The 13,377-nt window shown below is 36.3% G+C and overlaps 1 protein-coding gene across 2 annotated transcripts in view; it reads left to right on the forward strand.

Moving 5' to 3' along the window:
- The window catches only part of LOC115446804, a 32,055-nt gene extending 19,181 nt beyond the window's left edge, over window positions 1-12,874 (forward strand). The window contains exons 26-49 of one of the 2 annotated variants that reach the window (XM_037438174.1): window positions 35-251; window positions 533-628; window positions 996-1,225; window positions 1,307-1,523; window positions 1,630-1,722; window positions 1,800-2,029; window positions 2,158-2,362; window positions 2,455-2,550; window positions 2,627-2,853; window positions 3,103-3,319; window positions 3,694-3,783; window positions 4,078-4,310; window positions 4,477-4,684; window positions 5,440-5,532; window positions 5,713-5,948; window positions 6,215-6,425; window positions 7,019-7,117; window positions 9,743-9,969; window positions 10,235-10,442; window positions 10,697-10,777; window positions 11,054-11,280; window positions 11,480-11,702; window positions 11,901-11,996; window positions 12,446-12,874. In XM_037438174.1, coding sequence (XP_037294071.1) covers window positions 35-251; window positions 533-628; window positions 996-1,225; window positions 1,307-1,523; window positions 1,630-1,722; window positions 1,800-2,029; window positions 2,158-2,362; window positions 2,455-2,550; window positions 2,627-2,853; window positions 3,103-3,319; window positions 3,694-3,783; window positions 4,078-4,310; window positions 4,477-4,684; window positions 5,440-5,532; window positions 5,713-5,948; window positions 6,215-6,425; window positions 7,019-7,117; window positions 9,743-9,969; window positions 10,235-10,442; window positions 10,697-10,777; window positions 11,054-11,280; window positions 11,480-11,702; window positions 11,901-11,996; window positions 12,446-12,657 — 4,272 coding nt within the window. In that variant the 3' untranslated portion in view covers window positions 12,658-12,874. The remainder of the gene's footprint in view (window positions 1-34; window positions 252-532; window positions 629-995; window positions 1,226-1,306; window positions 1,524-1,629; window positions 1,723-1,799; window positions 2,030-2,157; window positions 2,363-2,454; window positions 2,551-2,626; window positions 2,854-3,102; window positions 3,320-3,693; window positions 3,784-4,077; window positions 4,311-4,476; window positions 4,685-5,439; window positions 5,533-5,712; window positions 5,949-6,214; window positions 6,426-7,018; window positions 7,118-9,742; window positions 9,970-10,234; window positions 10,443-10,696; window positions 10,778-11,053; window positions 11,281-11,479; window positions 11,703-11,900; window positions 11,997-12,445) is intronic. The other variant, XM_037438175.1, reaches the window with a different exon arrangement.
- Window positions 12,875-13,377: the final 503 nt, after the last annotated feature.

A 13,377-nucleotide genomic window follows, 5' to 3' on the forward strand; every position in this document is an offset into this window, starting at 1 on the left:
TAACCATTCTAACATACGAGTAATTCCTTTGTAGTACATGGGCTTGTGGCACGATATTGAATCTTATCCGACGCCGTTCCAAGGCGGTACCTGCAACAATGCATATTACACACTGAATAGCGGCGTGGTGGATGTTTACAACACTCAAGTCATCAACCAAACTCTTGACACGATCAATGGGCAAGCAGTTCTGGCGAGTGTCGATGGTAGTGCCAAGCTGAACGTCACATTCCCTGTCGCCGGCACAAACCGTAAGCATTTATTATTAAAATAAACATCAAACTATATTAATTGATATTTTGAACCATGCATTGGTGTAATTTGATTTTTTAACTGAGATATATATTTAATTTCATCCGTTCGTCTAGAGTTTTGCGATTGATGATTCTTCTTTACTTGATAGCTCTATAAATATAATCAACATCGATTGCTACAGAATTACAATTTTTTGGAATTGGCGGGTGAATGTATTATTATTACTTAAGTCATGTTATTCTATCTGTAATATTTGTGATTTGTTCATACATTTCAGAAACGGTAGTTACTGACTATTGGGTTCTGTTAACTGACTACGTAACGCATTCTCTGGTCTACTCCTGCAGAAACCTAGACGAAGAGAGAAGAGAAGGTTAGTAAACTGATAACTGAAAGTCGTTCTACAATCATGAACTTTATTTCCTAAATATGATGGTTGAGGCCAAATGACCAGGCTTATACATCCAGAATCGGAAAATGGGTTCCAGACTCATACCGTCCCTAAATTCTGGAGTGTTGCTACCTTTGCTACTTTCCAACTGGACTTTTTAAAAAAGCTAGACTATCATAAAAAAAATAAAACTTACGAAAAACAGTATACAACCATGGCAAGTATCATAATTTCGATACAAAAAAATGCCATCTTCGTATTTCGTATTGAGCAATCTCTTAGCAATAATTATTAGTTATTCCTTGAAACTAAATATGTCTATTGTCTAATAGAATTTTTTTACATACAGTAACAAGCTGGAAACTCAGTCGAACCAAAACGCTAACAGCAGCCTCGTCGGCGGCCATTAATGCTGCTATGAACACAGTTAACGTACTGGACCAACGTTACTACCAGGCCAGGGACCAATCTCGCGACGGCTGCTTCTACTTCCCTGAGCCACAGCCGGGCGTACAAGTTGTATTCCCCGGACAATGCGACCCTAACATACCTGTCGTACAGAACTTCAACATGAACCAGGTGGGGTTTATATTAGCTTCAAGTGTTACACTCGTCACAATAGTTGAATAACATTGATATACATAAATCTATTCTTAACAGTTCCAAGGCACGTGGTACGAGATCGAGGCGTACCCGAAGGATGACCAACCAGGCCAGTGTATCAACCACCAGTTCTCTGCAGATACCAACAATAGACTCAGCCTCATCTCTAACAACGTCCTGAACCTCACTTTAGGTGTCTCCAACGGCAGTGTATCCTTTGCGTCCAACGACAGAAGCGCAAGATTGACCATTACCATCACGAGTAATGGCACCAGTAAGAATTTCAAATTATTTATTATTAAAACTCGTAGATTGCCTGCTCATACGTAATATTACAAAGTAAAACTTCAAACTACTGATATTTGAATACGTGTTTTCAGCTGTAGAGATCCCTTACTGGATCGTGAGTACGGACTACAACAACTACGCCGTGGCTTACAGCTGTGTTAATATCAACGCTGACTTCCGAGGAGGTAAGCTGGTAAATTTCGAATATTTATTTGTTTTGTTGTTAATATCGTGTTAACTCTGTCATGATCAATTTGAACAGTTTGGAGCTGGAAGCTGAGCAGGACTAAGCAACTGTCAGCAGCAGCCAACACGGCCATCAACAACGCCATAGCCAACATCGATGTGCTTCAAAACAGATACTACGAGCGCATCGATCAAAGCGACAACGCCTGCTTCTACTTGCCTGACCTCGGGCCTGGAGAACCCGTCGAGTTTGTCGGCCAATGTGACACTAACGTCCCTGTCGTACAGGCCTTTAATGCCGCTAGAGTAAGTACACCTCTAATGCTTTTTCATATTTGTGTTACACGTTAATTCATCTATTCACAAGAATATTTTTCAGCAACTTTGCTTTATTATAATGGAATTATTTATTAAATGTTCTTTTTGTATTCCAGTACTTGGGACTTTGGAGGCTAATAGAAAGCTACCATTCAAATTTCCAAGGAGGCACATGTAATGAAGCTACATACTCCCTCGGAGCTAACGGAACGGTCGTTGTCCACAACACACAAGTCGTGAATCAGACACTCAGTCAGATATTTGGAACCGCCGTCGCTGCACCAGACAACAGCGGCAGACTGACTGTTACTTTCCCCAACTGTAAGTCCTAGAAAAATCAATTGCACGCATTATATTGATAAAAAATACTTGCATTACAGCGTAATGATAAAATATTCTTGAATACATTTTAGCACCTGCACCAATCGACTATTATATTCTGGCCACGGACTACGAAAGCTACAGCCTTATCTACAGTTGCGTCAACATCGCCCAAAATCGAAGAAGAGGTGTGTATCTTCTATCTTCTTACCTGAACTTGTATATTAATTCAAAATAAATCAACTGCTTTATATTCTCTTTCAGTCTGGAGCTGGAAGATGAGTCGTACAAACAGTTTGACGGCAGCCGCGAACAATGCCATCAACCAAGTGATCAGTCGTGTCAACGTCTTGGACAACAGATACTTCGAACAAGTGGACCGCTCCGACTCCGGGTGCTTCTACTACCCTGAGCCTAGCAATGATCCAGTTATTTTCCGTGGACGATGCGACCGTAATGTTTCCGTAGTCCAAAACTTCGACGCATCCAGGGTAATTGTTTTTTTTTTTCTATTGTGTCTTTTCTGTTCTTATTAAAATAATATTGCAGTTTTTTAAATAATTTAATATTCCCAAGTATTTCATACTCAAAATGCATAATTTTACTTCGTTTACATCTTTTTTTTTTACGTGTGCATGCTGTTTTAATACAATACGTAACGTTGGGTACATTGAACAAATTTCTATATCATAGGAGTATCAAATAATTAACGTTAATATTAAAGAATTTATGTCTTACAGTACATGGGCACATGGTACGACATACAATCGTACCCAACGCCTTTCCAGAGAGGCACTTGTAACACAGCTGAATACACTAGCTTAACCACTGGTATCACGGTGGTCAACACGCAAGTTGTCAACCAACAACTGAGCACTATGACAGGATCCGCTGCTTTGGCTAGTATTGACGGTAGCGCTCGGCTTACTGTTACCTTCATCGTAGGCGGTGTTCAAGGTAAGCAAGTTTACAACGTAGTGGTTAGAATTTATGACTCGATATTCAATGTATTTTTAAATAAAACTATTTTACGGATTTTATCGCGCTTTTTATATTATCTTTTTCTCCCGACTTTTTGAAGACTTTGCAGCCTTCGTGGTCACGGGGCGAACTGAGGTGTTGGTCTTCCGAAAAGTCAAAGTTACAATATCTAATAAGTCAAAGTTACTTTAGCTGTTGCTAGTCCAATCTATGCAGAATGGTCTTAAGTTTTAAGTCTGACAGCCGGTTTTTTGAGTTACGAGTAAATATATGTAAAAACTATAAAATCCGTAAAATAGTTTTATTTTAATGTCTAACATTTGCGTAAACATAAGTTTTTTTTTTTGCAGTTACAACAGATTACTGGGTTTTGGCTACTGACTATAGTTCCTACGCCTTGGTTTATTCGTGCCGGGATGTCGGTGAAGAACACCGTCAAGGTGATAATAGAACTTATAAATATTTTTTATATACATAAATAATGTGATCGCTTTTCAAGAATAGGGAGACGTGTATCAAATATTCATTTAGTTATGTTAGGTCCCAATCAATGTAGAAAAGACTATTGCCGTTTATAACTATAATTTAATTTTCCTGACCACAAATTGACCTTTATTATCATACTTTGTACAGTTAGAATTAAATCTCAAAGTATCAGGGAAATTAAAACAAAATCAATTTAGACAAATATGAAATAAAGTTATTAAATAATAAAACCTCATTTCCTTCAACAGTCCACAGTTGGAAGCTAAGCAGGACTCGCGGCCTGACTGCTGCTGCTAATACCGCTATCAACGCCGTCATTAACAACGTTCAGGTCCTGAGACAAGACTACTACGTCCAAAGAGACCACAGTCCTACCGGCTGCTTCTTCTATCCTGACAACTTTGGCGGTGACGTTATCTTGGATGGACAATGTGTGCCCGACAACCAAGTGCAGGCTGTCACTAATTTCAATCTTAATGATGTAAGTATATTGTTTGATACACATTTTATCTATAAAAATGCCGTAGTGGCTACATCCGAGTTTTAACTTATAAATTCAACCAGACCATAGGCCTGAGACAACGATAAAAGGCATCGTCTCTAAGGCCCCAGGAGGAGATAGCTTTAATGATATTTCTTCCCCACAGTTCGCCGGCACTTGGAATGAAGTAGCAAGATTCCCGTCAGATTTCCAAAATGGCGAATGCGTGGCTTCGGAATATACTGTCAATGGGGCGAACTCATTTAATGTCACCCAGAGCACCATCAGGAATGAAAGAGAGCACACCACACTCATTCCCAGCGCTACGGTTGCCGCTGGTGGTAGGGGTGTCATCAGTGCCACAATCAGTGGGGGTAAGCATATTAGAAACCAATACGGCGATACCTACATATAATTTTATCGAATATAAATAAGAAAATCTTGATTAAATGACACAATGCAGTTGGGCTGAACGTATAAACTATAATCACTATGAATTTGATTTGAATTTGAGGAAGAGTTTTGATATTCTTTCTGAATCTTTATACGTACGATCTATAAGACAACCCGATTGCAAAATTTTATGAATCTAGCCTCTTATCTTTTCATATCCGGTTCCAACAGGCCAGCATAAGTGTCGATTGCCGAGGGGTAATCATCTCTCGTAAGTCGACATTCCACTGAACCCCACTCCACTTACCATCAGGTGCAGTGGGATCGCTCTACCGTGCACGTATTAAAAATAATAATCTCTCGTCGATCCGAGAAGAGTTGAGCCGAGGCATATTTGACTAAGCTTATATTCCCTTCTAATGTAATACTATGGACCTGTCACGTTACCCACAAATTTTACAATAATCAATTACTTTAACATCAATTGCATTCAACACAAAAACACAAATGTTATGAATTTTAAGCAAATAAATAGTAACGGCAGTTTGTGTGTTTCGCGTAGCAATTGCCATTGAGCGTAAATATGTAGGTATAACGTATTTCTTACAGCAGGCGCTTATAAACTGAAAACTATTATTCTTAATATACATAATTTATAGCATTTGCTGTTGAGAAAACATTCCTTTGCAACAATATGTTGTGTATTTAATTTATAGAATGTGTTATTTTCTTTCAGTGCCGATTAACAATCTTTTCATCTTGGCGACCGACTACACTGAATACGCTTTGGCTTACAGCTGCAGGAATCTCCCGCAGAACAAAAAACAAAGTAAGAATATACCACATGAACTTATCTAGTCCTACATAACTAAGGAAATTTAAAATCTTTTACAATTTGTAAATAGTTACTTATTGCCATATTCCTAGTATCACTTTTACAATGAACACGGATATATTATGTTTGTTATAATGACGTCTTTATAGAAATTAATGACCATTTTCTTTTCAGTCTACAGTTGGAAACTCAGCAGGTCTCGTACTGGTCTCTCTGCGAATGCTTCCAGGGCTATTGATGAGATCGTCTCCAACAACATCGATCTCTTTGAAGGGTACTACAGATACACGGATCAAAGCAATAACGGCTGTTTCCACTACCCTGTCTTCCCCGTCTTGCCTAACTACATCACTCTACCAGGACCCTGTGACACAAGCATCCGTGGCGTTTCCAATTTCAATTCAAATGCGGTAAGTTGAAAATATTCGATTACATTTGAGAGGCTATAATTAATTTCGGTTTCTTCGATCTCGTTTAGTCTCTTATTCATTATTAACTTTATGAACGGATGAATTAGTTATTGTGTGGTTTTAATAATTCACTTATTATTTTGAGGTAGTTGATCATTAAGTAATCAGCTTGTCATTTATAACATATTAAATCTATAATCAAAAATTGTCATTATAAACCGAGAAATAATTCTGCCGATTATAAAATAATCATTATCCTTCTTCAGTTCTTGGGACGTTGGATGGAGATTGCTAGGTATCCTCAACCATCACAGCGAGGCCAATGTAACCGAGCAGTATATAGCGCCGGCGACAACGCTATTAACGTCACCAACTCTCAAGTTATCAACAACACTTTGTCAACCATCTCTGGATCCGCGGTTGTCATATCTAATGACACCACTGGGTTACTTCAGGTTACCTTATCCCGTGGTGGCGGTAAGAATAATGTTTATTTTACTACGAACTTCATATTAATATTACTTTCAATTTATCTTTACCAGATATCTACTTTTCAATCTCCCAAAATCAAAAGGTGAGGTCCAAAATAGAAATTTGGTCTGGATCATTTATTTTGCTCTAACTGGATTGAAAACAAGTTTCGTCCGATTCTTATTGTAGGAACCAATTTCGAATCAAATAAAACTTACACATTTGTAGTATTATCGAATTCGAAATCAATAATTATTCTATGAAAGATAACCTAGTTGGAAATGAACCGGTCTGCTTAATCTAAAGCCGCTGGTTCAAACTTAAGGTACACTTCTGACTTTTCGAAGTTACGTGTGATTTGATTTTCAATTAGCTCGCTTCAACAGCGAACGAAAACATCGTGAGGAAACATACATATCTGAGAATTGTCCATCAGAATTTCGAGGGTATGTGAAGTCTGCCAACCTGCTTTAAGCTAGCGTGGTGGACTAAGGATTAAACTCTCTCAGCAGGCTCGTGCTTAGCAATGGGCAGTATATAATACAGGGCTGGTATAATTATTTATTTTTCTTCTAAACATAATATTTTGGCTGTTACAGATGATATACGCATTGCAGACCTCTACGTGCTAGTAACTGATTATAACAACTATGCCCTCTTATACAACTGCCGCAACTTGGACAATAACAGGAGGCGAGGTAATTTTCTTCTTTAACTTGAGTAACGTACACAGTTTCGGTAATGCAAAATAAACTTTATGTGGATTATGAATAAAGTTTAAAATTATAAATAAGAAGAAAATTCGCACATATTAAACACTAATGCCATTAAAAAATTAGACATCTTCCAATCTTTTACCTTTTTTTTATTTATATTATAGTTTATCATATATGCATAATAATATAATTCTGATTACTGCAAATCTTGGTACATTATAAATATGGTTAATAAAAGTTAATCATATTAATCATCTACGGTAACATTATTCGTAAATTAAAACAAAATTATGATACAAATAAACTAGAGGAGAGTAAACATTGTCCAAAACAGCTCTGGGATACCATTAAAAATATTACACATACAAAGATCACTAAACAAGTACCATTGGAGCTCACACAAACAAAAGATTCTGTAATAAAATCTTTAGATTACTGTAACAATTATTTTTCTAGTGTTGGAAAACAATTAGCAAATAATATACTGTCAACTTCTAACGAAACCCAGGACTCACTTGCCCGCAAAGTAGCAATAGACAATACACCCTTACAATCTTTATTTCTTGATCCCACTGACGAAGAAGAGATTAAATCCTTGATAGTAAGTTTGAAACCATCCAGTGCCCCAGGCCTGGATGGTATCTCAAACTCGTTTGTTATACTCCATTCAAAACCACATAATTATGCCCTTAACATTTATTTGTAACCTTAGTTTATCACAGGGTATTTTTCCATCTGCCTGGAAAATGGCAGCAGTTACTCCTATCCATGAAGGGGACAAGTTTGAACCTAGTAATTATCGTCCAATATCACTTTTAGGGTCTTTTTCTAAAATTTTAGAGAAATTAATGCATAAACGCCTGATTAAATTTCTTGACGAACACAATATACTATCAGAAAGGCAATTTGGTTTTCGAGTAAACAAATCAACGGAAAACGCAGTTGACTTAACGACTAAAATTATTGTAGAACAGTTAGACAAAAACAAGCTTGTATAGGCGTTTTCCTTGACTTAAGCAAAGCTTTTGATACGGTTTGTATTCCTATTTTGTTACGAAAGTTGGAACTCCTAGGTATTAGAGGTATTTGCCTGAATTGGTTTCGAAGCTATTTAATTAATCGGAAACAATGTATTAAAATTAATCAAGATAAAAGCAATCCATGTAGCTTAGAATTCGGCGTTCCACAGGGAAGCATATTAGGTCCTATATTATTTATTTTATACATAAATGACATTAAAACCAATATAAGTAATTCTGATATCATATGTTACGCAGACGATACGGCAGTTATTTTTCATGCAAATACTTGGTCGGAAGTTTTGATGTAGCCGAAAGAGGAATGAAAAACATTGCCATTTGGCTACAAAACAATTTATTGACACTCAATTTATCAAAAACAACCTATATATGTTTTCACAAAACTAAAGTTTCGGCCCCACCGTCCAACATGAATATTCAAATTCATACCTGTCCTAATTCATTACACTGCACCTGTAAAACTATCAGCAAATCTCACAGTATTAAGTACCTTGGTGTACTTATTGACGAAAAACTGAATTTTAAAGAGCACCTGATCACGTCAGCAAATAGAGTTCGAAAACTCATATACATTTTTAAAACTTACGCACTTCAGCTTCCACTGAACTACTTAAAACTGTTTATTATGCAATCTGTCAATCTGTAATATCGTATTGTATTATAGTTTGGGGTGGTACAGCGGCGTCATATATGATGTTACTAGAGAGAGCACAAAGATCGGTGCTCAAAGTGATCTTTGAAAAGCCTATATTGTATCCAACTACTAATCTTTATAAAGAAACTCAAGTTCTTTCAGTCCGTAGTCTATTTATCCTGAGAGTTATGCTAAATACGCATCGTACCATCTTAGATTCGCCTAAACATAAAAACATGTTACTCGATCGTATATATAAACTACCCACATCAAAAGTAAACACATCTTTTGCAAGAAGATTCAGTGTCTTTCTTCATCCCCATATTTATAATAAAGTAAACGGTAACGCAAATTGTATAATTAAACATTGTTCAGTCAGAGAAATGAAATTTAAGGTTCAGAAGTGGTTATGTTCCCTCGAATATAACGACATTGAAGCACTACTTAAAGTAGCCCAGTAGCATACTATAACTCATACGCACAACACACATACAATTATACTCATACTAAACAATCATAATACACACACACACACACACACACACACACACACACACACACGCACACACACATGACACACAGACACTTCAATACGTGTACCCTCATTCAACTACACGTATTATACACCCACACACTCAGACCCAAATTTATAAAACCTTGCATTGATGTTTCGCAATTTACTTTATTTTATTATAATGTGTAACACGGTATGTAAATCGGTCGCCTACGATACAGGCTGTGCCTAGTGTAGGGACCGAGGTATTGTTTTTGTCCTATGATCTCAATTTAATATTATTAGAATGTTACCACCTAAGAGTTATTTGTCTTAGTTCATAAGGAAAATTGTATTTTTGGTAAATTTGATAAATAAATAAAAATAAAAAAATAAATAAAAATAATGGTTCGATAAAAATAATGGTTCGATTTTCACAGTGGGTAGTTGGAAACTCAGCAGAAGTACCACACTCAGCACCCAAGCTCACAACATCATAGATAGCGTCATCGGATCGACCCAGGGTCTTCTCGAAGAATACTACCAACCCACCAGCCAGTCCGAAGAAACTTGCTTCTATATCCCCGAAGTTAATGCTTATCGCGCACCTGTCTTTAGAGGGCAGTGTGAAAACGTTCAGGCAGTTCAAAACTTCGATTTACAAAGGGTACATTTTGTTTTGTTATTATCCAAAACTAATAAAATGTTGACATGGTGGTTATATTTTGTCCAACTGTGAGTTATAAAGGACAAAATTTTTTAGTCAATAAACAAACCAATAATCTCTTGTTAGACATATTCCTCATTAGATGTTGAAATCCCATGGCAAGAATCTCCCCTCTATTATAACACTTATAACACCTTAAAGAATGAAAAAAAAACAAGAAAAAACAAAATCAAGTATAAATTCTGACGCCTCACAATTATTACAGTACCTTGGCTGGTGGCACGAGATCGAGGGCTACCCAGTGGATAATCCTAAAGGAAATTGTGTCAGCTCTCAATACCAACAGTCTGGTAACCAATACGTCGTGGTTGATACCAGCGTGGCCAACGGAAATGCTACCGTCGTAACAGGAACAGTAGGTGCATCACCTAATGGACGTCTTACTAGGACTTTAGCGAATGGACAAGTGGAAGGTACAGGAAGGCTTACTTATAATTTAATCAGAAAAATCTTTTACAACGATTTTTTTTTTATTTTAAAGAATATGCGAATAGTTGCGACCAGATTTTCGCATCAATGATTTTAATATTATAAAAAAATATCTGTTACAAATTCATTAAAAAAAACTTAAAAATATATCTATTATAAAATATAACGTCGAAAATTCAAAAAAGTTGTGAATGCAATTTCAGAATGTTGCTTAATTTTATAATTATTTTCGTTTCAGAAATTTGGGTGCTTGCTACTGATTACGAGACATACGCTCTTCTTTACTCTTGTGTCAATATAGACTCGGAACACAGACGCAGTGAGTGAAATATTAAATAATATTTACGTAATCTATTATAATATTGTGTTGAATAAACCAGACCCCTGCACATAATCCTTGAACCTAGATAAGGAATGTTGCTAAAATAAAATATCTTGGTGCATACCAAATACGAGAAACAATTTATAACACTACAATTATAGTACTTTAAAGATACATTGATCAGTCGAATAGTTTAAAAATGACTGCCATTATACAGAAATACCTACCATTGCCAAAATCTACCACCGTGAATCAATCTCTCGTATTTTACAGTCTGGAGTGCGAAACACAGCAAGTCAAGACAGCTAACACAGGCGGCACAGAACATTATGGCACCGATTATACACTCGAATCGAGTTCTTGACCAGAAGTTCTACTTGCCAGTCGACCAGAGCGATAGCGCCTGCTTCCACTACCCCGAACAGACTGGCCGGCAAATCATATTGCCAGGCCAGTGCAATATGAACATACCCGTCGTGCAGAACTTTGATGTTGCTGCGGTAAGTTAAGCCTCAATCCAGATTATACACTATTTTATTGATCTGTTTTATATCTTTTTGATATGTTATGTAGAACATTTTTTATCATCGAAATGGTATCTTAATTTGTGATGTAGTTCATTCTTTATCATAGAAATCTCTTTATCTTCCACATTTATATAAGCAATAAGTCGTCATTAACATCAGAATTTTCTTCTAGTACGGCGGCACATGGTACCAAATAGAGAAGTACCCTCAAATCCACGAGAGTGGCACTTGTATCGGCGCCAGATACATCCTGGACCAAGCTAGTGGAGTCGTCAATGTCCTCAATTGGGAGGTCATCAACGGTGTCTTGGTGACTATTAGCGGAACGGCTGTACCCCAGTTTAATGATGGATCAGCTCGACTGCAGGTCACATTGCCTATTGTTGGAACCAACGGTAGGTGGACTTTCTTCAAATTTTTATGCAGTTCCAAATTCAAATGACTAAACATTCTATCTTTGAAAACAAGAATATGAGATATACAGTATGATATTGTTGGTAATTTACAGGTTTTATATTGGCTTCCTAAACACTCCTTTGTATGTTATAGTTATTTATTTGTGAAGCCGTTTTTTTACTTGCTTTTCTTTTCAGACACTGTGACGACCAGTCTTTACGTGCTAGCGACGGATTACAATTCCTACTCACTAGCATACAGCTGTTTCAATGTTAACCGCTTCCAGAGAGCTGGTAAGTATTAATTTTACGAACACTCTTAAATATCGGCTTCAAAGTTATATAATGGCTAATCATGAAGCTACTGTAAAGCATTACGATCTATCCTAAGATATTATAGTTGGAACGTGAAAATCAAAATAGGTGTTAATTACTGAACATTATTTAAAACAAACAGAAAACTGGTAGTGATTTCAATTCTACTTTTAATTGTGGCTCCTTCGACAGACAATGATTTTGCTCATGTCAAAGTAGGAAATGTTTGTGTCCACTTACAATATTAGGTTGGACAGTCTCGATTTAGAAGACATTTATTTTATTCCTTTAGTCTGTCGATCAGCTACCTCAAAAAACCGTGCCTTTTAAAAATTAATTACTTACTTATGAAAGAGCGGTGCGCCTACCATATTCCAAAAAACAATCATAAATAATGAACTTGTACTAATACCCTTCTTCCATTCCAGTCGGAGCTTGGAAGCTCAGTCGCACCAGGACAATGCCTGCTGCAGGAACAGCCGCCATTAACGAGGTCATCCAACGTCAGGAAGAACTCCACCAGCCCTACTTCGTACAAATTGAACAAAGCCCGCAGTGCGAGGAACCCAGCTCGGGTCTCATCGTCAAGAGCAGTATTATTATGATGCTTGTATGCGCCTTATTACAATTGTTATTGTAAATATTGTTCTCTAGTACCTAAGTGACATTGTTTTATTGAGAATAAATATCTTTAATACTTAAAATAAGATGCAGATTTTCTAATAGCTGTTAAGTATATAGAAATATTTTAAAGTAAAAATTAGCCTATATTTTTAAAGCTATCAGAAAATCTCTGTACAAAATATAAATAATTTGTTTAGTGAATTTATAATAAATTATTTTTATACATACAATAAGTACATGTTTTGTCTTATTTGCGAACAATCTTTATTATGATTTGCGAAAACTACCACAAACAAACAAACATAAAATACTTATGTATTAAGTGGGTATACACTTGGGAATTGAGAATGGAAAGGTCTTTCGAGGCGAATGTACACAGGTTAAAAACCCAAACACTTTTTAACCTGTGTACATTTCGCTGTGTACTATTTATCTAATTATTATCGACTTCATTAAAACTTATTTATTAAAACATCGTTAGGAAAATTACATAACTAAAAATTCCCCATAAGTATTTTGAGAGTATGTGAAGTCTGCCAATGCGCACTAGGCCAGCATGGTGGACTATAAGGCCTTAACTGTCAGTAGAACAGGGCCGTTCAGCAGTAGGCAGTAGATACCTACCTATACAAGTATTATGAATAGGTATTATAAGATATTTAAATATAGAATATTTATTAAATTATACCTATACATTATGTATTAAATTATATTCAAATATAGATCATTATAATCA

Source organism: Manduca sexta, chromosome 13, assembly GCF_014839805.1.
Source record: "Manduca sexta isolate Smith_Timp_Sample1 chromosome 13, JHU_Msex_v1.0, whole genome shotgun sequence".
NCBI classification, from domain to species: Eukaryota; Metazoa; Arthropoda; class Insecta; order Lepidoptera; family Sphingidae; genus Manduca; species Manduca sexta.